The 22,796-nt window shown below is 44.7% G+C and overlaps 1 protein-coding gene across 4 annotated transcripts in view; it reads right to left on the bottom strand.

Moving 5' to 3' along the window:
- MLXIP (MLX interacting protein) overlaps positions 1-22,796 on the bottom strand; it is a 1,607,115-nt gene that overhangs the window by 1,264,695 nt on the left and 319,624 nt on the right. For all 4 annotated transcript variants that reach the window (XR_013602573.1, XM_078667550.1, XM_078667551.1 and 1 more), the window contains one exon: positions 19,620-19,726. Coding sequence is in view for 3 of the 4 variants with exons in the window: in XM_078667550.1 (XP_078523676.1) it covers positions 19,620-19,726 (107 nt within the window). In the remaining variant the exon portion in view is untranslated. The remainder of the gene's footprint in view (positions 1-19,619; positions 19,727-22,796) is intronic.

Raw genomic sequence — 22,796 nt, 5'->3', positions numbered from 1 at the left:
TTCTTCTGCACAGCAATGTCATTGCTACAATTTCAGGAAGAACCTGCAACAATGAAACTAAGAAATGGAGAGCCCTGGAAAAAAACGTTACGCTTTGACGGCGCGGAAACAGAGAACTGATATCAACACGCGATGAGGTCTTCTTATGGCTCCGATGATGTTGTGCGGGGTCGCAAGCGGAGCCGTTCCATTGTGACGTCCTTGTCAATGTGGGAGAGCTATGGAGAAAAGTTTCAGTGGAATGCTGCGCAAGGTGTAATTCAAGAGGTGAGGCATCCACAGGCAGATGTATACATCAGAAATGTGGTGTATACAGCGAGAGGCTGCCCTGGAAAGTGGAAAAAGGTCTGGGGAGCATGGATGGCTTACAGGGAACAAGATCAGAGGACTGATGGGGCGGGGGAGGTCGACTGGTAGCAGAGTAGGGAGGTAAATACTGCCTTTATAGGCCGTAAAAGAGCCAAATCCAGATGTTGAGATATAATGGGGGGTGGGGGGATCGCTTGGAATAACTGAGATTTACTATGCACTGGTATGCAACTTACTATGTGATTACTATATGGTATATAAAGCATATGTTTCGTTTTTTAGGTTTTCAATAAAAATAATTACAAAATAAACCCAATTTACTGTTTAAAAGGACTGATTGTTGACGGTTATTTAAAAGCAGCATTGCAGGACTTTAGTAATGAGAGCAGTAAGCAATATAACTGTGTTAATACTGCAGCCTGATTGGCTACTTGAGTTTTGGGTGGGTCCCTTCGGCTCCATCACCGAAGACTCTAACACTGTGTCAGAAATTCCCTGGGTGCGTGATTTCCTAACACCAGGAACACTGACTGACTCCAGGAAACGCTGCCGTCGGAAGCGGAAGTTCCAAAGCCAGAATAGAACTACCACTCACAGAACACCTAGCGGGACGCAGCGACGTCGCAAGAGACCGGAAGAGTTTAATTAGACTTCCATCTCCTCCGACCGTGCCGATTATTCCAAGTCCGGGCTCTGGCGCACATGGAGGACTCCCTGTGCATCTCGAACATTTAATGGCTGGTATGGGTGCGGTTGCACCACCTTTTTGAATACTCTGGATTTGAGCGAAGGTTTTGCAATACATTTTCCAGAAGAATCGGGGAAACTTCGCTATTCTCATTTTGGGTCATGCGATCTCTCGATACTGTAATTAGCGAATCCTAGTTCACTTCATACCGCTGTATACTATGGTGAACATATTTACGACAGAGTTCCTCCCTGTTGGAGTGACACACGTGTGTGGTCAATTGCAGGTAGAAGGGACTCCATTGTTGTTGTTATTTCTTTTCCCGTTGGTGAGTATTGGCTTTGGCTAATCACTCATGCATGGAAAAGAATACGAGATAACCTCTTGATAACATTATGCAGAAATCCTGAATGTTCACAACACTTTTGGTGTACCAAATATATATGGCTTGGTGCTTTTTTTTTTAATTTCACGGTGATTTAACCTGGTTTCTTTATTTGTCTATCACTTTACTAACAGGGAACTGTAGTAGAGAAGCTCTACCTCTAACAGTCCTTGTGAAGCATTGCTGTATATCCAGGGTAGGTAGTGGTACTGCTCTGTGCTAATCACTTCTGTATTAATTATCTTGATGTTTTAGGTGAGGAAGACATAGCTGGTAGTAACTATTGTATATCTATATGAATTGGTGTCATTGCAGGCATGGCAGCTCCTGGGTGGCATCTAAGAACCGAATAACCAAATCGCTATACTGAAGTACGTATGTGTGGGTTCCTGGTGCGCACCACTATAGTTATTTTCCTTTACAGGTCATCATGTATGTGTAGGCTACATACATGTGTTTAATAGAAAGAGAGAGAGAGGTAAATGAAGAATGATATATGGTGTACTCATGGTCTGTTTAGCTTGTGTAGGTCTCCCTCCCTGCTGTCCCCATCCTTTCCTTCCCTTGCTTGATCGCTTCATTGATCTGTGCTATTATAGCAACTCAGACTTGATGCTATCAAGAGTGGACATATTTGAGCATCGATCCGACCCCGAGGAGAAAGCGAACCTGATACACGGGGTGCCAGCAATGAGTAATTGTGACAAGCAAATCGCTGACTTACTGATTGGCAAGGACCAGAATCACTAGTCTGTTAGCCCTCTGTTTTCTTTTTATATTTCACGCTTATATGAGGCAGATCAAGAATGAAATTGTCAGTCTAAGGCTTACCATCTGAAGGATAAAGGGAAAACATAGATACGTTTTTTGACCAGCAGTGTTTGAGCTCTTTCAAAGCTACTAGGAAGGGAGGGTTTGTGTGCTTTTAGCAACCCTGGTTCAGCTAACATATGAGTGGGAAGGCTATTTTAAATACTTTCCTACCAGATGTTTTACACAAGCTATTATATAATGTTGAAGTCTCATCAGGCTTTAACACACTTACATTTTCAGTTGATTCAAGAGACAAGTGACTACAGTGAATAGTAGGAGACTGGAGTAATCCCCATAACTATAAAGGTTGTAATTCAATAGCAAGGCTTCAAACAATCAGGAGATGTTAGGGAGTATAAGTAATAAACCTGCAAAGGATACAGCTGAGCCTCCTACCAAGCAGATTATGCAGGATGTATTGACAAGACTTCCACACACTTAAGTTCGAATTTACCCATGATCAAAAATCATGGTACTAAGCCTATAAATGTTTTACTGGATGTTCCTCAATCAAATATGGATGAAAAGGTACCAGTATTTTCTCATTTTTCTCAATAGGATCCCCCTATTGAAGGCAGTCATATTGCAATTAGGCCTCCGTGCTTTGTTACAATGTTTTGATGAGGTGCTTCAACACCATTTTTTAAAAATGGAGTTACAATTTGATATTTTACAGACGATGGTCATCAATTTAGTTAATATAGACAAAAAGGTAGAAGATCAAGTGGATGTCTAACAAGATTTATTTGCAGGTGGGCAGATCAAAATAAAGATCCTTTTAATCTTGATCCTTATAGTAGTCACACCTTCAAATCATCAAGAAGACCAGCTGAAGATGAAGATAAATCTAAACCAAAAACGAGTAATTTGGAACCAGCCTCAAGGTGACAGGACGTCTTCTCAATTTTTGCTTAAAGTAAAAAACACAAAAAACATCTTTTAGTGCAGTGAAAGCATGTATCAGACTGGAGGTCACTTCTATAATTCTTGATGAGGTTTCCCTGAAGTACAGCAAGCAAAGAGACAGCCAAGGAGCAATACTTTGCCAAAAGAAATAAACCTGTTCTCAGACCTCTGAATTCTCTTAAAAATAGATCAAGCTTGAACAGGATTTGAATCCTGTCTCTAAGCCCGAGTAATGGCAGGGGCAAGATCGATGGCTGTTAATGTACTGGGGATAAACCAGGACATGCAATGTACAATAAGTACACAGGGGTATAATAATACCGGAGTTCAACATGGGAACTTATGTAAAACTTGACTCATCCTTCTCTGTATTTAAAATATTAACAAGGAGGAAACCATTTAGGGATAGTGCTTTTATAACGGATATGAATCATGGGAATAAATCAGTATGGTCAAGGTCTCTGGTGGAAACAGAGTGGAAGACCCGGCATGACAATAGACTAAGATTGCGATATAACTTTGAACCACCAGACAAAATGTATACCAGTTGGTTGTTCTCCCAAAAACAACGCCTCTTAGAATTCCTTTAGCCTGCGAGACTTCACAGAGCTACTCCGCGATATGGCAACTCTAAAACCGGCCAAACACTTCAGCGATCTACTGCCTGCTAACTTGTTTTGAGACGTCAATTCGGCCATTCTACCTCTTTGGTCGAGGATCATTCATGAATCTCTCCTGCAGGTGAGCATCCCTGACTGCCTCAAAATTGGGAAAGTCACTCCCATCCCTAAGAAGCCCAACACTGATTTACCTGATCCTAACAACTTCCGGCCTTTCACCAGCATCATGACTGTAGCCAAAGTGCTCGAGGAACGCGTCCACAAGCAGATCTGCAACCATATAGAGAAATTTCAACTACTTGACCTCTATCTATCCGGTTTCAGAGCAGGGTATAGTACTGAAACTGCACGAACTCACATTGTGTAGGACGCCCTAAAATCCCTATATCAAAATGTTCCTTGTCTCATTGATCCTTCTTAACCTATTCTCTGCTTTCGACACCATCAAACATGAAAACTTGATTAATCTTCATCAACATAGGATGGGTCTCTCGGGCCCGGTCCTAAAGTGGTTTGCCTCTTTCTTACAAAACCGCGCACAAAGGATTAAACTCAACCATTCCCTTGCATCCAGTACACCGGTCACAATTGACGTGCAGCAAGGATCCGCACTCTTCAACTTTTTTATGGAACCACTTACTGTCATTCTGAACCATTCTAACATTCATTAACACATGTACGCGAATGTCACGCAACTTTACTTGAAAATCTCTCCGGATTACATTAAAACTTTAAATGCGGCTCTCTCACAAACTAAACAATGGTTAGCCCAGAACCATCTTTTGTTGAATACTCTCAAAACTGAATTCCTGCTGATTGCCCCCCACAAACCACTCTGCACCTATCCTGGACTGGCTGAAACAACTCACAGCCCTAAACTGCACCCCTCACATGGTTGACTCCGCTAAATCGTTAGGCATTACCCTGGACAAATCTATATTAATAAAAATGTAAATGTTTGTTTGTTCAAAATCGCAAATCTCCGAAAATACTTCACCGATTGCTTTGAAATTTTGATACAATGTTGGATTAGAATACGTCCGTGTTTTTATATACACAACATTGGATTCCAATACTCGCGTGTCGAATATGTGCGTGTTTTTAATCGAAAGCCCGAACAGACACATACAAATTTAAATGTTCGTTTGTTCAAAATCTTAAATCTCCGAAAGTTGTTCACAGATTGCTTTGAAATTTTGACACAACGTTGGATTCGATTAAGCGTGTGCTTATATATACACAACGTTGGATTCGAATACGCGCGTGTCCAATACACGCGTGTTTTTAATTGAAAGCCGAACAGACCCAATCGATTTGCTTGCTGCGCAACAACTACAAGGGACGCATAGAGACGATATTCACAAAAACATATTGTATACCCACAAGCATTGTGAAATCAAACAAATTAGAAATGTGCTTACTCTTTTCTTTCTCTGCCATTTAACCAGACTGTGCCACAGCAACGTGTGGCCGGGTACAGCTAGTACCTTAATATGCAAGCTCACATCAGTACTACTATTGGGGGTGGCAACTTTCATTTTAACACCCTTAAGGAAATCAAGCCTTTTCTTCTGCCTGAAGACATTTGGCCTGCAGTACAATCCCTGGTGATCTCGAGGCTGGAATATGGTCTGGTGACCCGTGCGGGGCTTCCTAAAGCGAGCTTGGCCACTCTCAACGCATCGGCCAGGCTCATCACAGGCTCCAAAAACGCGATCACCTTACACCTGACCTTTTGCAACTTAAATGGCTTTCTATTGATGCTAGGATACGTTTTAAAGTAAAGTGCCTAACACATAAAGCTTTGCATTACAATACTCCAGCCTATCTGGCGAACAAGCTTGTTCTGTCTGGCTCGGAACTTAAGAAGTACGTTCCCCCTTCTCTTGAAACCTCCCAAATTCAAAAAGAAAAGTACGTACAAACGTTCCTTCACTGGTCTTGCTCATAGAATTTGGCACGCTCTTCCTCCCGAGATCAGAGCCAATTCTTCCACTGCCTCTTTCAAGAAACAGGCCAAATAGCTTTTCCTATGTGAACCTTAACTGCATCAACTTGTTCTCTTTCTCAAGTCACCCTGTTACCGATCTGACAATGTTTCTAACATGTTGTGCTTGATCTATTTTATGCTAAGTTTGGTAAATTGTTATTTTATGCCAGAGCCCCTCCGAAACTATATTAGCTAGGTTGGTCATTTATTTTACTATGTTGTTCTGAGTCACTTTATGATTGTTTTGCTGTATGTTACAGGAATTTGTTTGCACTCTATGGCTCGTCTGAAACAGATCTAGCAGGCCCTCTAACCAGTCCCTGACCTTGATTGTTTTACTCCCGACAGTGTTGTACAATGTACTAAGTTTATTCATGCTCTCACCTCTTTGTACAGCGCTCGGATACCTGCAAGGGTCATGTTCGCGCTTTATAAAACTTTTCAAATATATAAATAAATAAATGTATTTTGGTATAACCACCATTAAAAATACACATTTAGTGTAAAGGGAATCTCAATCTAGTGCTATTTGAACTCTATTTTGATAGTCACACCCAACTAAATTTGTGATGGTAGGGCTACCATTCTAAGCAAAGGTTCTCTCCTCTGATTAACTGCAGTGACAACCAAGCTGGCTCACATAAAACAAAAAACATAAAATCAGTTTGGTTTATCCCTAGAGTGGACATTCCAATTAGTAAGTTAAATTCCAGTGATGAAGCAAACACTTTACTTGAAAAAACAAGGAGATAGCAGTTTTGGTATAGGCACACAAAGAGGCATTCTTAAACAGACACAAAGACCCAAAAGAACAAGAGCCACAACGGCCTCCCAGGATGCCCCCACCCTGTCCTCCATAGAGAGGACCCAGAGACTTGCCCTGCTGGAAAGTCATCTAAAAACGGTAATACTGGGCCTCACCGAAATCTTACGGAACCTCACCACACCAAGAAAGCCGAACAAACTCCCATTTCCGAAATCCACACTCACCAACTCCAAATCACACAAGGCCTCAAAAGACCAAACAGCTCAGCTGGACCACAACCCCCAGCTAAACCAGACAATAAGACCCAAAAGAACAAGAGCCGCAATGTGTCCGAGTGAAGCGATGGATCTTGCCTCCTCGTATGACACATCCACTACTGCCCCAGATCCAAGATCCAGGTAATCACTGGATTTGGAAGAGACCGCTCCCCCAGATCCTCAAGACAGACCCCCAGTCTTCCTCATCAATATCCCCAAGGCCCTCCTAAAGAAAAAACCCAAAACGGAGGGTTAACTCATTAACTGCAGATCGGCCACCAAACAGGCTACAGAATTGGCTGAGACCATCCTCACCCACAACATAGATAACACGTTCATCACCGAAACATGGCTGAACGAGATCTCCCTCTCAACTATGGACATGCTTGTGCCCCCGCGCTTCGCAATCATCTAGAAAAAAACAACGAGGCGGAGGTATTGCAATCATACACAAGAACAACATCCCCGTGACGGATACCCTCTGCCATCTCCTCTACCATCCGCCCGGAAACACTGCCTCATTTGGAGATCACCTCTCTGACCTGATAACTCACTACTCACTCCGTGACTCCAACATCATAATTCTAGGCGACCTCAATCTACACTGCAATGAAAAAACAACACGCTAATCAAAACCCTAAACGATCTCCTAATCAACTACATCCTCACCCAACACTGCACTGAGAAAACCCAAAACAGGCTCAATCCTGGATGCCATTACTGTTCAACCAGATTTAGTCTCCATCAACCACACCTTGCCTGTTGACTGGTCTGATCACCATATCATTCTCTTCCACATCAACCAAATGATCCGGTGCGAGCCACGTTCGCAATACCCCCTGCCGGGCAATACATCTAAGTCAGATTCCCCTTGAAGACCTGGAGGAAAGGGTAAACTTCCTCCTCCCCATCCACAACGGCTAGCTCTCAACAACAGAACTCACCTCTCACTATAACTCTACTATGACCTCCGTTATGGACCAAATAGCCCCCTGAAACTAAAAAGAGACAGGAACATACTATCTAGATGTGGGAAATATAAAAAACACATAATGAACAAAAAATCTTCTTTCTTTTGTAAATGCCCTTGGCAATGCTAACAACTGGCCCAAAGAACTCTTCAATCTCATTAGGCAACAAACTTTCAAACCCACTTCGACATTAGCTGCAGCCTCCAAAGACTTATGCGATAACTTTGCCAATTTCTTCAATGGCAAAATCACCAAGATAGAACTCCGTAGTCCCCCCGCCAGTAAATTGCCCCCAGAGACAGAAGAGACCACTCCCAAGCACCCCGCAAACCTATTGAAATCTTTCAATCCAATCTCTCAAGCAGATATAATTAAATGATTTCCAATTCCAAACGATCTGAACAACTTCAGACCCATCTCCAACCTCCCTCTCCTAGCGAAAATCCTGGAAGGATGTGTTCTCCTCCAACTTACTCAACAACTGGACAGCACCAACCTTCTTGGCCCCCACCAATCGGGTTTCAGAAAAGGATGCAGCACAGAGACCGCGATCCTAAATCTAATAGACGATATGCACAAATCTCTTGACACAGGCCAATGTTGCCTACTCATACTCCTGGACCGACCGGCAGCCTTTGACATGGTTGACCACAAACTTCTCATTAAGACACTTCAAGAAAGGGTTGGAGCAGAAGAGGGGGATCTTACAATGGTTTACCTCTTTTCTACAAAACCGCACCCAAAGAATAAAAATCAAAAACTTTTCACCAGACCTACTCCCTGTTAGCAGGGGTGTCCCACAAGGACCAGTTCTCTCGCCGCAGCTTTTCAATATCTATATGGAACCACTTACCACCATACTAAAAGAAAAACATTCCCTTCCACCTCTATGCTGACGATACACATATCTATCTGGATACCTCCTCCACTGAAGACATTCAGATCTGAATGACCCTCTGAGAGAAGTCCAGCACTGGTTATCACACAACCACTTGAAAATAAACCAAGACAAGACAGAAATCCTCCTCATCTCCAAAAAGGAGAAGAACCCCCAAATAACAGAATGGTTAAAAGCTATTGATGCTGTCAACCATAACCCTAACAAAAAAGCGCTGCACACATGAAATCCCTCCTACCTGGCCTCAAAACTCCAGAAGGCCGGTCAGACAAGAAGCCTAATGAATACCAACACTCAACTCCTTTTCCCTCTGAAAACTCACAATCATAAAAACGCATCTCACTCCTTCGCAGGAAATGCGCCCAAGATATGGAAAGCTAAAGCCTAACCAACTAAGCCTGCCTACAGCAGCACGCAGACACTTTGACATAAAGACCTTACCTCATTAATGTCGCCAAGAGTCATGGTGCTTTCTAAGACGACATTTCTGTGAAGCGTAATGAGACACAATACACCCTACTATGTTAACATATCTTACGGAGGACAATGTGCTCTTTACGAAGATACTCTGCGATGTGTCTTGACTCACTGTACATATTACTGTGTTAATTTATCTTACCTGTGATAATGTTGTAAAGCACTCGGATACCCTTGGGTCTAGCTAGCGCTATATAAAACTCAAATAAATAATTAAATAAATAAACATTCTGAGTTGGGGAATTGAACACTCTCTCTCCAGAAATGTGTCTGTCCTCTTGCACCATACCATATTGGACCAGATGGAAAAGATCAAGTGACTGATATTAGAACAGGAGGAGTTTTGGGGTTGTGGCTATAATGCAAACATGGCAAAATGTGTGCAGTACAGAACAAACCGCATACACTCCGTAGAGTGTAGCACAAATGCGATTTGACCGGGCAGCCTGGAGAGCCTGTCGAAGGTGACTGAGTGAAGGCCGGGAGGACCGAAAATCTCTGGATGGACGGAGGGGACCACGGAGCAGAGAATAGGAGTGGGCCGTGACAAGTGGGGTAGAGGGGACATGTCGGGCCCGGCTGCAACTATGGAAGAGACCCTGGTGGGTTACAGGTTGGACAGAAACATGACGGGACCCGGTGAAAGAACTGGTTAAGTGTTGAGGAAGGAGTGAAGTGTTTATAACACCATGGGCGGGTCAGAAGTGCTGAAGAAAAAAGACTCTGCGCCCTTCTCTGGGGCACTACTGGGCCACAGCGCCCACAGAGGGAGATACCGGTGGCCACAAGGCAGGTAGCAGGTGAGCGGGGCCACAGTGGGGACTGTTGTGAATACCGCGACCGACACGGTTACTGGTGCCGAGTTGCACATGGTGTGAGTATGGCTGGATAGGTGCAGCCCCACGTGGTTGCATGACTGATATTCGAAGGTGGGGAACCTAGCTGGGACTATCCTGTGTAGGAAGCGGGGGTGGAGATGACAACAGCAATGGGCAAGTCGAGACTGAAGCAGGGGAGTGCATCACTGGAGGGAGGTGAACCCTCCCAAACCATCACGGGGCCCGAAAGGACAGAGCTGGGCGCTGCTGACCTATCGATACATACGCACCTGGACAAGGTGGTGGCTGCCATTGCAGACACTACAGGGACCGGGATATTATAATCCAAAACGCTCGAACCACGTGCCCATATGTGATCGACAGTAGTAAAGTATGGATCTTCACAGACTTCACAGCGAAAGTGCAAGCCCAGCAGGCTTAATTCCTGGAGGTGAAAAAGGCCCTGCGAGAGGAAGGCATCCAGTACTCCTTAATGTACCCAGCCAAGCTTCGAATACACCTGGACCCACTTGTGTGATACCCCGGAGCTGTATGGTTCTAGTTGGAGGCATATAAGACCGGTGCACCGCCTCCGCAGCCGCGGGACAGCCCCGCGGCGGCCAGCAGACAGGCTCAAAGAAGGTTACAGCTTCGCCAGGAAAACCATGCTGCAGTGGCGGAGGTTATGTCAACCTAGACAGTAGAGAGAGGTACAGACGGGTCCTCGGACTATAGAACGGGACACTTAGAAACTGGGATCAGAGGACAAACTGATTTGACTCCTGTATGGGTGGTTGGGGCCGGCCAGCGGTAAGATGGGAAATGTGGGACTTTGTTTTGCCTCCGCAGGGGGAACTGGGGGGCGAACTCCGGCCTCAAGATAGATGGGTGAGACATTCTTTTGGTCTAGGGCCACAGGCCATACTGTAGATGACACAATCTCTTTGAGTGATGGACTGATGGGGGAGACACAGGTCTAATGTCTTATAGCATACACCTGACCAGATTGTCCCCACTAGGGAAACTAGGCGAGACCATCTACTCCTAATGTTTTTAGTTTACAGGTTTGGGTGGTCAGCACTTGCAAGGCTGCTCTGGGAATAGGGAGTTACTTGTTTGGGGTGTATGGCAATCGTCTGGGGGCCCACCATGGCACTCATTTAGAATGGGGGGGGCCTGAGGTGGGGGTGGGTCTGTGAGGCCGAGTAGATTGTTACTTGTCACTCACAAGACAGTTGTACCATGAGGTGAAACTACTGTCCTGGAACATACGAGGGATGGTGACAGCGGCCAAGTGCCATAAAATTAATCGTACATTAACCCCAGGGGGGGCGCATATAGTAATGGTACAAGAGAACAACCTCACATTGGAGGAGGGAGCCCAGTTGCGGAATAGGTGGCGGCCAATTATATGCCACCTCCTACTCCGCATTCTTGACGGGTGTACTGGTGTGGGTTAGGGCTTGCACGTCCTTCGAGGTAGAACACTCAATTGTTGACCCGGAAGGTGTATATGTAAAGGTGAAGGGTAGATTGTTGGGTTGTCGCGTCCCACGGAGGAGGGCAGTCTCGAACACTGCCTTGAGACATGTTCTGTGTACCGTACAAACTACATCTCCCATGATTCCAGGTACGCGTGCGACGCCTCTGGCTGATGACGTCACACGCGGAAATCAACAAGACAGAGCGGGGACGGAGAAACCTCGCCGTTGATTCTGTTACGGAGCGAAGACACGGTAGGATTGTATTCCCACGTATCCAGCGTATCCTTTCTGGTGTTCTTCCTTGTTTTGGCTTCTTTGCGTGTGCTCGGTCCGAGCCTTCTGAATTTGGTCACGGAGCTCGTTTGAGCTCGGGGAGTCCTCGGCTGAGGCTCAAGTTACTTGTCTCCACTGAGGCTTAAAGCGGAGACTGTTTTTCCTTTCTAGCGGGTGTCGTGCACTCCCGCTGTGAGTGCTTACACTACTAGGTGGTGGTTACTGCCTGGATTCTATGCAAGACTTGGTTCATGCGCATATTGATCTTTGTTCTAATTCCTTGAGACTGTTTCACAAAATGCCCATTCAGTAGGGGTCCTTGACATTTGGATTCTGTTGTTGAGAGACACATCTCTTTGTTATCTGTTTTGCGAAACCTTGAAGCAAGGGTTTCTCACCGTCTGGATTACGGTGTCCTGCGAAATCAGCAGTCCACTCATGTAGGGCTAATGTACTATTTCGGAGCCAGTATTCTGGTGAAGGTAACCAGAAGTCTACTGCTGATAACGGAAGAATAACTACTGTTTTCTATGTTTTTTTTGTGACATTACAACAGGGGGTTTATGAGCTTCGCCTGGCTGGCTAATTACCATTTGCCCTCTGTTGAAGCCTTAACAGCTAGATCATTTGGTACGTGTATATCCTACAACTGTTTATTAAGTGAATGTACTTTGGGTTCAAGGTTATAACTTCCAGGTCCTTGTATTATAGATCTGAGATACGTTCTACACTTCTGATTGCCAGGCAAAGCCACTTCTTCCCTCTTTCCAGGTAATGGGACATTCATAGAATGATATAATTGTTTGTTCCTTGTTTGCCTTGCTTGCTTGTATTCAGTTTAGGTCTGTGCTTGACTCATAAGTGCCTTGTTCTCATTTCAGCTTCCTCTCCCCGCTGCTCCCTTCCTACCCTTCCTTATATCCCTCGCTTGACCACTTCTGTGAGTCTGTTCTCAATCAGACCCAGGGGCTGTCGAGAGGTGGAACCCTTATTGCATCGCTCGATCCTGAGGACATTGGGACCAGACATGGGTAGGGTGCTCACGCTGGGGAGCGTTTATGCCCTGAACCAGGACCAGCTTCAATATCACAGGACTCTATCCCTGCCCCTCTCATCTATGGGTACAAACAATCTCTTCTTTAGCGGCGACTTCAATTGTGAGGGCGCTATAGATTTAGATAGGTTGACACCTTCACTATGCGGTACGCTGGTTGGAGCTGTAGGAACTGGTGGACATTTGGAGAGTACAACACACCATACTGAGAGACCATTCCTACTATTACCACCTTTACAGTTTGCACACTAGATTAGGTATGTTTGTCTGTTCTGCCGGCCTAAGCACCAATGCGACAGACACTGAATATCTGGGACGTACTTTATCTGACCACAACCCACTACTGCTGTGCCTTCACCCTTCAGCAGAGCCCACGGTTAATTCTTCTTGGTGGCTTAGCCCTGCCCTCCTTGAGGATACATGCTTTAGGGACTCAATGCAGGTGGCCATCTCCAAGTATTTCCAATAAAATCAGTGTGCGGCCAGCTCTCCGATGATAGAGTGGGAGGCATTTAAGATGGTGGTGAGGGGGCACTGCTTGTGGCAGGCGGTAGGGATGAGAAAGGAACTTATGGGAGAATTTGTCACGCTGGCGAATAGCCTGCAAGCTCAGGGTGCCAAACTGTCGGCTGACACCACGGCACAAACAACTAGAGGATACGAGAGGTGCCTATAATAGGGCCCTACAACGGCTAAGGTGCCTAGATCGGTGTGAATACCAGTCACGAGTGCATGAAGAGGGAGGCAGAACAGGTAGGCAGTTTGCAAGGTTGGTACACCCAGAATCCAAGAGTTCACCCATCACCCAGATCACGTCAGCGGAGGGGACAGTATTGTACTCTCTCAAGGCAATTAATGAGGCGAATACTTAAAGACGCTGAATGGGGAACCTCAACTGCATTCATTGGAATATATAGCTGAGTTCCTGACACTAAGGGCACTAGATTCTGCATTGTGGGAAGGTCTTGGGTGACTGGTAACGGTGCAGGACGTGAGAGCGGCTATTGCGGAGATGGCCACTGGGAAGACCCCGGGACCGGATGGCATCCAGGGAAATGTTATTCTGCCTTCGCACAGTCCATAGCGCCTAAGCTGGAGGCAATGTATGCGGTGGCATTGACCAGGGGCGTGCTACCGGCTTCCACTAGGGATGCTCTGGTTATCCCCCTCCCAAAGACAAAACCCCCAGGTGCACGCACTTCAGTTCTGCCCCCTCTCTATGTTGAACACAGATGTTAAGATCCAGAGCAAAGCCTTAGCAATGTGACTTTTGCCTTATATATCGGTCCCTACACACAATGACCAAAATGGTTTTATACCAACCAGATCTACCTAAAGCAATCTTCGTGGGTTATTTCATGTCATGCATCACCCTGACAGAGACCTTTATCCAGAAGCCCTCGTAGTGTCAGTTGACCTGGAAAAGGAATTCGAGTTGGTGGGATGGGACTTTTTTATATGTAATGATGGTGCAGATGGGATTGAGGAGGGATGGATCAGATGGGTGAGATTATTATACTCGCACTGATATTCAATTAATATAACGCTCACAGGGGTGCTAGACAGGGATGTTTGTTGTCCCTGCTCCTGTTTGCTCTGGCCATTAAGCCACTAGCAGATCTCTTTAGACAACAAGGGTTCCGCCATGGCATGCATATTGGGGAAAGTGATCATATTATTTCCCTCTAAGCCAACGACTTACTGCTGTACTTGGGGGATGGAAGTAGTAGGGTGACACGGGCGAGGGTTACTCTGTTTTGGCGGGTCTCAGACCGACCAAAACAAAAACTCATATTTTTCCCATGGTGAGTGAACAACAATGCCCTGAGGGCCTGTCTGGAGACCAGGCCTAGTCCTCCTGCTCCTTCAAATACTTAGGAATACAGATTTTCCACATTGAGGAGGACTTACTTGATGGCAATCTGAAGCCAGTGGTGAGATCCCTTAAGGCGCTATTTGAAACTGCCCCTAGCATTGTCTAAAATGAATATGCTCACCCTCTTGGTTGACGGATCTAGATAAACTGCAGCAGGAGTTGATAAGGGATGTTGGCCGGAACAGGGTCTCACTGACGATATTGCAGAGGAAGCCAGAAAAGGGGGGATTGGTCATAACGGCAGCCGCCTCCTCCTCATGAGGCAGGTCTTGACCAGATCATGCCCCTTGCCTTGTCCCAGTGGCCCCTTTGGCATATGGGGTCACAGACACCACTCTGTACATGGACTACGACCTGATTGGCGCAGCAGCAATCTTCACAGTAGCCCCACCTGGCATATGGGAGTCACCACCTTAGCTCCACACGGTCTGTGGCCCTATCGGCACGGCAGCACTCTTCACAGCAGTCCTCCTCTGGCATATGTGGGGGTCGATGACACTTACCTGCAAATGAGAAATGACTCAATCGATACAGAATCTGTCTCCTCACACCTCACTACAGGGATCCAATCGGCAGGATTCCCCACTGGACCTCGCTCCCTCCAGCACTTTCCTCTTCCTTATAGGACACACTAGTCTTAACAAGCAGGCAGACACTGGTGCTCCATGATACAGGGGCAGGTGATCTTGGAATGTCTGGGTGATGTCCCCATACCCAGCTGGGAGACTGGCAGGCCATGGCCTCTAGTCCTGGTCACAGGCAGAAATCTTGCAGGGCTTCTCCTCACACAGTCTGACTGGCTGCGTGAATGTTGAAAATTGTAGGGGCCTCAAACTTGCTTTCCTATAGTCCATTTCCAGACACCAAATATCATTTAGAGTCTGGGTTTTTGAAGTTTATGTTAGCAGTCTGCTTCCTCCAGAAAGCAGTCTGTCCAAGCACGAGCAAATCCAAATCTGATAGCTGCGCAACACAGCCGTGGGAGTGACTAGAGGAGAGGTTCACACCTGGATGTCAGCTGCAATGATATGTGTATCAAAAGGTTATGCCAGGGCCTCAGTGCTACTCTTTACGATTCTCTTAGCCCCATCTCCTTCCTGAGATGTACCCAGACCCCTTCCCAGTGACCTTTCTCTAAATCATAAAGCACCATTTGAAGTGTACTAACAAGTCTGGCTCTCTTTCCTCTAGTGTGTCCCACCCAGTGCACAGGAATGCAGCAATACACAAAACTGTCTGGGGGGATTTCTCTACCTCCTCATGTTACTCCAGCTAGCTCTGCGTCTCCCAAAATGGAACCCAACATTATCCATGTATTGAATCATTCACAGGTAAACACAACCAGCACATGCATATTATATACAAGCACTGAACAGTAATATATCATTCATGTATTGTAGCATTCACAGGCACACAAACACCAGCATATGCATATACCACACACACTCACTGCACTATTTCTGTATTGTGTCATTCACAGCATCCCACACCAAACTGATGTAGGCCAAGTGTGAGTTAAGCACACAGCAGCAGAACTTTAAAAGAATGACCCTGTAGGCCTCACTCAAGTGACACAGATCAAAAGGCCTGATCAATATAGTGTATGTTGCCCCACCACGTTCATGCGGCTTAACTCCTGGTAAAGGCAGTAACCTTTCACCACAATCGGGGTACTGCTTTGGGCGCATCTCCCGATCCAAAAAGACCACAATCCGTGAGACAGGCCTATGTCATGGCAAACACTCATAATCTGTGTTCACCCATGACAACAACCACCACACAAAACCAGCAGCAGTGATCCAATCATCATTACAGTTGGGGCACTCAGGGAAGGGACAGACATTCATCACCATACAATGGGCTTTTCAGTCCCAATAGCACCAATGCCCTCCAGAGGTATAAAAGGTCTGGATACCCAACAGATGACGACCCAAAGTGTAAGGATGTGTTTGGTCATTGCCTTGCCCTTCTCAGCTCCAGTGAAGCCTACAAGGTTCTGATCATCCACTCTGTCTTTTCAAAGGCAGCCGTTGTAGTAGGATACTGGATGTCTGCGGTCTGGTGTACGGCAATGCACCTCTTCCTTATTTGGATTAGGAGGGCAGGAAGAAAGATGTGTTAGACTGGCCGAAACGTAAGACAGATATAACCTTCTGTAGAAAAGATGGACATGTACGGAGGACTAACTTATTCATGTAGACACAATGTCAAAGGAGGACGAGATGAGAGGACCTGAAGTTCTCTGACTCGTCAGGTTGAAGTCACTACGACCAATAAAACAGTCTTCAGAGTGAAAATTCAAACCAGGCAACTGTGCATTGGCTCAAATGTGGATGTAATGACAACTGTCAACGCAAGATTCAAATCTCACTGAGAAGAAATACATGGATTAGGAGGAAACAAGGTAAGCAAAAGCTTTAGAAAATGCAGCACTAGTGGCGATCTTAACAAGGACGGCTGTTCAGGAAGATGCATGAAAGTGGATAAGGAAGCCAAAAAATCTGTGCTGTATTGTGAAATGATAACCCCCACACCCTGCGCAGAATGTGATGAGCAGTGAGGAGCCTACAAGTCTCTTAGCTATACGTTGGCCTTTAGGTTGGTGCCCTCCTGCGCCGCAAGAGCTGCAGGGGCCAGAGTTACGCACCTGCACATAACTAAACCATAGCCACTGCAAAACACTCTCAAGCAAGAGACAGTGTAAATCATAGAATGTTGCGAAGATGAGACTAAATTCCAATCTATCAACATGCACTATTCAACAAACTTGTGTCAGAAACCTGCATGAATGCATTTTATAGTGAGTTTCCTGGAAGCCAGAATGACGTCCAGAACTAAAGCAGGAAGACAAAAGGACTCATTTGGGAACTGAGATTGAGGACCTGACCATTCTGCTTTGAAGACAGGCCTACCCCGTACAGAGGAGGAGTAAGCCAAATACTGAGTGCCAACAGATTGGCGTGTCAGAATCTCCTCACCGATTAATATTATTAGCAGAGAAGGAATTGAAGCATGTAGCAATAAATGTAGGATCTGGATCTGCTGCACCTTCGATATGACAGGACCTTCATCAGGCGCTGATGGTGTTCTTTGTCTAGTGCTGGATACTCAACCTTTCCTAGCCTGTTATCCAAGAGTGAGAATACATGGACCCATGGCCGCCTTTGTGAAACGATCACAACTGCCAGCACTTTCATTAAGAGTAATGTGCAGTCATCAGTCCAAACAGTAGGAAAATGTACTGATTGTGCCGAAACCCCAATGTAAACCACGGGTGTTGACTTTTGGGGGCGCTAATCAGCAAGTGAAAATAGGTGTACTGAAGATCCAGGGATGCCAGACAATCCCCTACATTGAGGGCCGGCAGAACTTGGCTCTGGGGCAGCCTCTTGAATTTGTCCTGAGGCCTACACAAGTTTTCAAGGGATTAAGTTTGAAGATACGTCTCAGACTGTTGCGGGATCCTTTTTGGGAACTAGGAAGTAAACGTAGTAAAATGTAGTAAATCTTTTTTACCCGAGGCATCCCAACTATGGCTCCTTTGTTCAGTAGGACATGACCTTCCACCTCTGAAATTAAGGAAAACAAAAAAAGTGATGGGCTATTTGTCTTAAATTATTCTTAGTTACAAGTAATTACTCTGGGCCGCTGTCTAATCCATGATTATTTTGCCCACCAATAAGCCTCAGACAGGTAGTAGCCATAGGCAAATCAGTCTTGGTCCTGCTCCTACCAGAATAGCCATGCCAAAACTGCCAGACCAAGCCCCCTCTGAATAGGGACACAGTTTCATCCAATTTGGGTCTCATCAGCAGAGTGCAGCTTGAGTCCTATGGCACAGTTAACATGGGACCCACGTCTGCACTTAGGGCTTTGCACAGTGGAAAGCAAAAAGAGATTGGTGGATTGCTTGAATTAATTTCAGCCACTGGGGTGCAATCCAGTCTTAAATAGAGGAATATGTCGTAGAACACACCCTAGCGAAAGGGGGGCAGTCCATAAGAAAAAGAGAGAGCTCGTGCCAATTAGCTTGAAGACCCCGTGATCCTTTGTGACAGTTTCTCAAATGGTGGAAAAGTGTAAAATGTCACCTGTCCCCTCCAGGTGTACATTATGTAGAAGGGTCAGACAGGTTCTGAGGCAGAAACAGAGCAGGAAAAGGATGGGCGGGGGGAAGGGTATTGATTTTTTGCTACCATTGGTGATTGTGATCCCCAGGATCCACCTCTGCCTCAAAAGGACCCTTCGATCTGCTTGGATGGCTGTGAAGGTTGTCACTGCTGTGAGGTTTGTGCCCTAAAGTAGTCCAAAACTCTCCATACTATTGACAAGACTCTCATTCTGAGGAAGACCAGACAAGCAAGCAAGTAGGCGATACCTCTGCTGTTTTGAAGCGTTCCTAGAAGGGGTTTCTTTCTCATCAAATATGCACACGCTGCCTAGAGCATGACCATGAGGGGTGCCTCGCAATCTCCTGAGAAGTCAGTGATACATATCTAAGTATGGCAGCACATCATGATTATTGTTCCAATGGACAGAGTCATGGTGTTCACGGAATCCAGGCCACAATTTAAGATCTAGCTTTTTCAACTATATCTAGCACAATTTGGGTTCAATTTTGAAGGAAAAAGTATGTGCCACTAAACTTTCTTGGGAAGGGAATGACAAAAATATTTTGGGTCACGAAGTGCAGATATGCCGTTCTGCTGTTTGATTGAGGACTGATGGGCCCCAAAGAGATTTCTTTTTATGGGATCTACAATATGGGTAGGGATATTCAATATCTGAATACTGATTATGTTTTCATGCTGCAGATTACGTGATCTATGAATTTCAGAAGCCAATGTGTAGAGAACATTAAGACTTACAAAATTAACTACTACGTAAACAACAAGCCTACTTTCAAATTCCTAGTGGTTTAAATGGCAAAATATGACTTGACATGTCATAATTGGCATTCATAATCGTAACTCAGAGAAGGAATTTAAGCAAGTAGCAATAAATATACCACTACAGTGGAATTCTAATACTTACACTGCATATACCAAGCCCTCCAGATAGCATTATTCAAACGGATCTTGTCTCGCCACTGAAGTTTTAAGCCTTTGAAATTCTTCCATTTTGGGGATACCAGTTTTCCACTGAAACACAAAAAATAGAAGAAATGGATCCTGTCACACTATTCATAAATTAATGTAATGTTTATTTGACCCAATGTGTTAAGGAATTAATATTTCTGGAGTAAAATATTGAAATGTGTGAGAATTCTATGCCTTATCGCAGTTAGTAAACAAAACTGTTAAAAGTACAAGGATCATTTTCTGCAGATATTGGTCATACCATGGACCTGATTTAACAGCGTAGAAGGGACAACAATCTAATTGATACTTTCAGTGTTGCAGTCTTGCATACGATGTAACATGAATAACTGTGCCCACTGACAACCACTAGACTAAAAGATGTATATAACACTTCCTGTACAAGTTTACTCTCGAAACTGCCAGTGCAGAGTTTCAATTACCAATCTTCTTATGCAATGTAATTAGACAGAGATGACCAGTAACATTAAGCTATCAATCAAGCCAAAACAAAAAATTTACACGTGGAGTTCTTATGTGTAAGGAAACAGGAAATATACTGAGTAAAATAGCTCTATTTTAATGTACTGTAATATTTGAATAGTCTTCAAAATTTCTATTTTATATGGCTCACTTTAAAACATTTTTAAAACAGAGGGAAAGAGAAAATAACATCCCAATTAAAGTTACTTACTTCTAATCCTGGGCTTCTGTCAAATGAATCTTTAAAGAATTAATGAATATTGAATAACTCTACCTTAATGCTAGGTCCTGAAATACTTTTATCAAAAGATTTTCTTTCGGAAAAAATCCTCTTTTACAATGGTACAACTAACCTATGTAGAGAACAGAATTTTAAACAAAAAAGCAAATCTAACTAGCTTAAGTATTGAGAATAGTTTACAATTGCTCTAACTTTAAGCTGTTTTGTTTTAAAGGAATAAAATGTAACTAAAGTGCCTTGATAAGTGTTAAACCTAGAATCCTTGGCGTGGCCTTTCCCCAACTTTTGCCGTCAGCTTTGCTGACTTCATTTTTGCTGACTTTAGGACTCTGCACACTTTACCACTGCTAACCAGTGCTAAAATGCTTGTGCTTGTCTTATACCCAACTGGCATATTCAATTTACTTGTAAGTCCCTATTAAAGTGGCACTACTTGTGCCCAGGGCCTGTAAATTAAATGCAACTAGTAGGACTTCCGTACTGATTGCGTCACCCACTTAAGTAGCACTTTAAACAGGTCTCAGGTCTGCCATTGCAGCCTGTGTGTGCTTTTTTAAAATGTCCATGTCGACTTGGCTTAATAAACCTTTTGCCAAGCCTATTTAATACATTTCAGTCACCCCCAAGGGGTGGACCTGGACAGCACAGAGGGCAGGGTGCAATGTATTTAAAAAGTTGGAGAAGTACTTTTTAGTTTTATGTGTTATGGTAGTGTAAAACTCTTAACTTTGTTTTCACTACTGCAAGCCTACCTATCTCAAAGATTAACATTGGAGTTACCTTATTACATTTAATAAGTGATCATTTCCAAATGGGAGCAGGTATGTAGTTCATGTTTGGTGTCCTTGGAAATGTAATGAAAGATCCTCACTCATGGTGAAGTGGGTTTTTAAATTACAACTTTAAAAATGCCACTTTTAGAAAGTTAGCATTATCCTGCCTTAGCCATTTAGTGCATGCAGCTGTCTGGTTCACATGACCAGGTGTAGTTGGCAGTTGGGCTTTATGCATTCCTCCCAGACAGCCACACACAATAGAGAGCTTAGTTGTGCTGGATGGACCGTCACCATTTAAAGAAATGGGGTGACCCTGTGTCCCTTAGAACCTGGGTATGTATGATATATAAAGAAGTGGTTCTGTCGGGAATGTGTCAATTGCTTTGTACAAGAGAAATCACTGTATCCACAACATTTGATTTTTTGTGAAGTAACTATGATTTTTTATGGAAGGTTCAACGTCCCTACTGGAAAACCAAACTGTACTGTTTTAACACACCACAAAATGTTTTGTATTGTACATAAATTACTGAACATGGCTGTCAATATAACAATACAAAGTAGGATAATAAAGTGCAAATAGGGACTTTGTGGTGATATGTGAAAAATGTGCTATACATATATTATACAAATAGGCAACACTTAGGGACAACAATAGTAATGTAATACTGTCCACTGTTCTCAATGCATGAATACACGACCCAAGAATGACTTTGTGTTGGGGCCTGTGCTACTGCGTAGACTAGCGTGACTGCAACGTCGATGTTTCGACCCTAGGAACTAGCGCAGCTTAACCCCTTCGACGCTCATGACGAGCCCAGCTCGTCATGGAGTTTCCATTGACTTCAATGGAAATTACATGGAAAGCCATAAAACACCTTAGCATCCAAGTGGTTAAGATGCGTCAAGGGAGGGTCTTCATCAGGACAAAGGATAGATGAGCAATGGTTGACAGACGAAATTAATCGAAGAGGATTCCTATGGAATGAAAGGTAAAGGATCTGGGTGAATTCGGAATCTGTAATCACACACTGAGCGGTTGTGGTCTGGGACAATGTAAAGAATTCCTTAGAGTCTCCACCAGCCGGTTGGAGACTATGTGATTAAATAAACGCCGCCAGCTTCGCGATCATCATGACAGGGAGCGGGAGACGTAACTTTCTCTGTCTGCTTCCACCGAGCTACTGGTGCGAGCACTGGGAAGATGGGAGGGTGGAGCTGGGAACAGCCCTATTAACACTTGAATAGGTTGTGTCCTACTTGTGGACCTGTGGATGCTCTGCAAGGAAGAACGACTGCTGTGCCTCTGAAAGAACTACCAGCCCGCTGGACTGCTGCTTTGAAATAACGACTGCCTGCTGTTCTCTTACCTGGGTGAGAAGGACTGGACCTGCACCTGTGGAACCCAGGACCCCAAAGTGAATTCAAGGTGTAGTTGTCTGGCCATCTGCCTAGAGCCTAGGGGTAGAAGGCTCCAATAACCTTGAACCTTGAACCCAGAACCTGAACTCTGCCATCTGAGAGGCCTACCTCGCCAAGTGGTGTCACCCCAATCCTGGACACTTGGAAATGGGCCTGAATGTGCTCTGCCATCCCATCTGTGGATCCAGCAGAACTGAAGCATCTCCTCTGC

This window comes from Lissotriton helveticus, chromosome 11, assembly GCF_964261635.1.
Source record: "Lissotriton helveticus chromosome 11, aLisHel1.1, whole genome shotgun sequence".
Lineage (NCBI taxonomy): Eukaryota > Metazoa > Chordata > Amphibia > Caudata > Salamandridae > Lissotriton > Lissotriton helveticus.
Note: the sequence above shows the minus strand (reverse complement) of the source record. Positions and strands in the feature narration are given on the sequence as shown.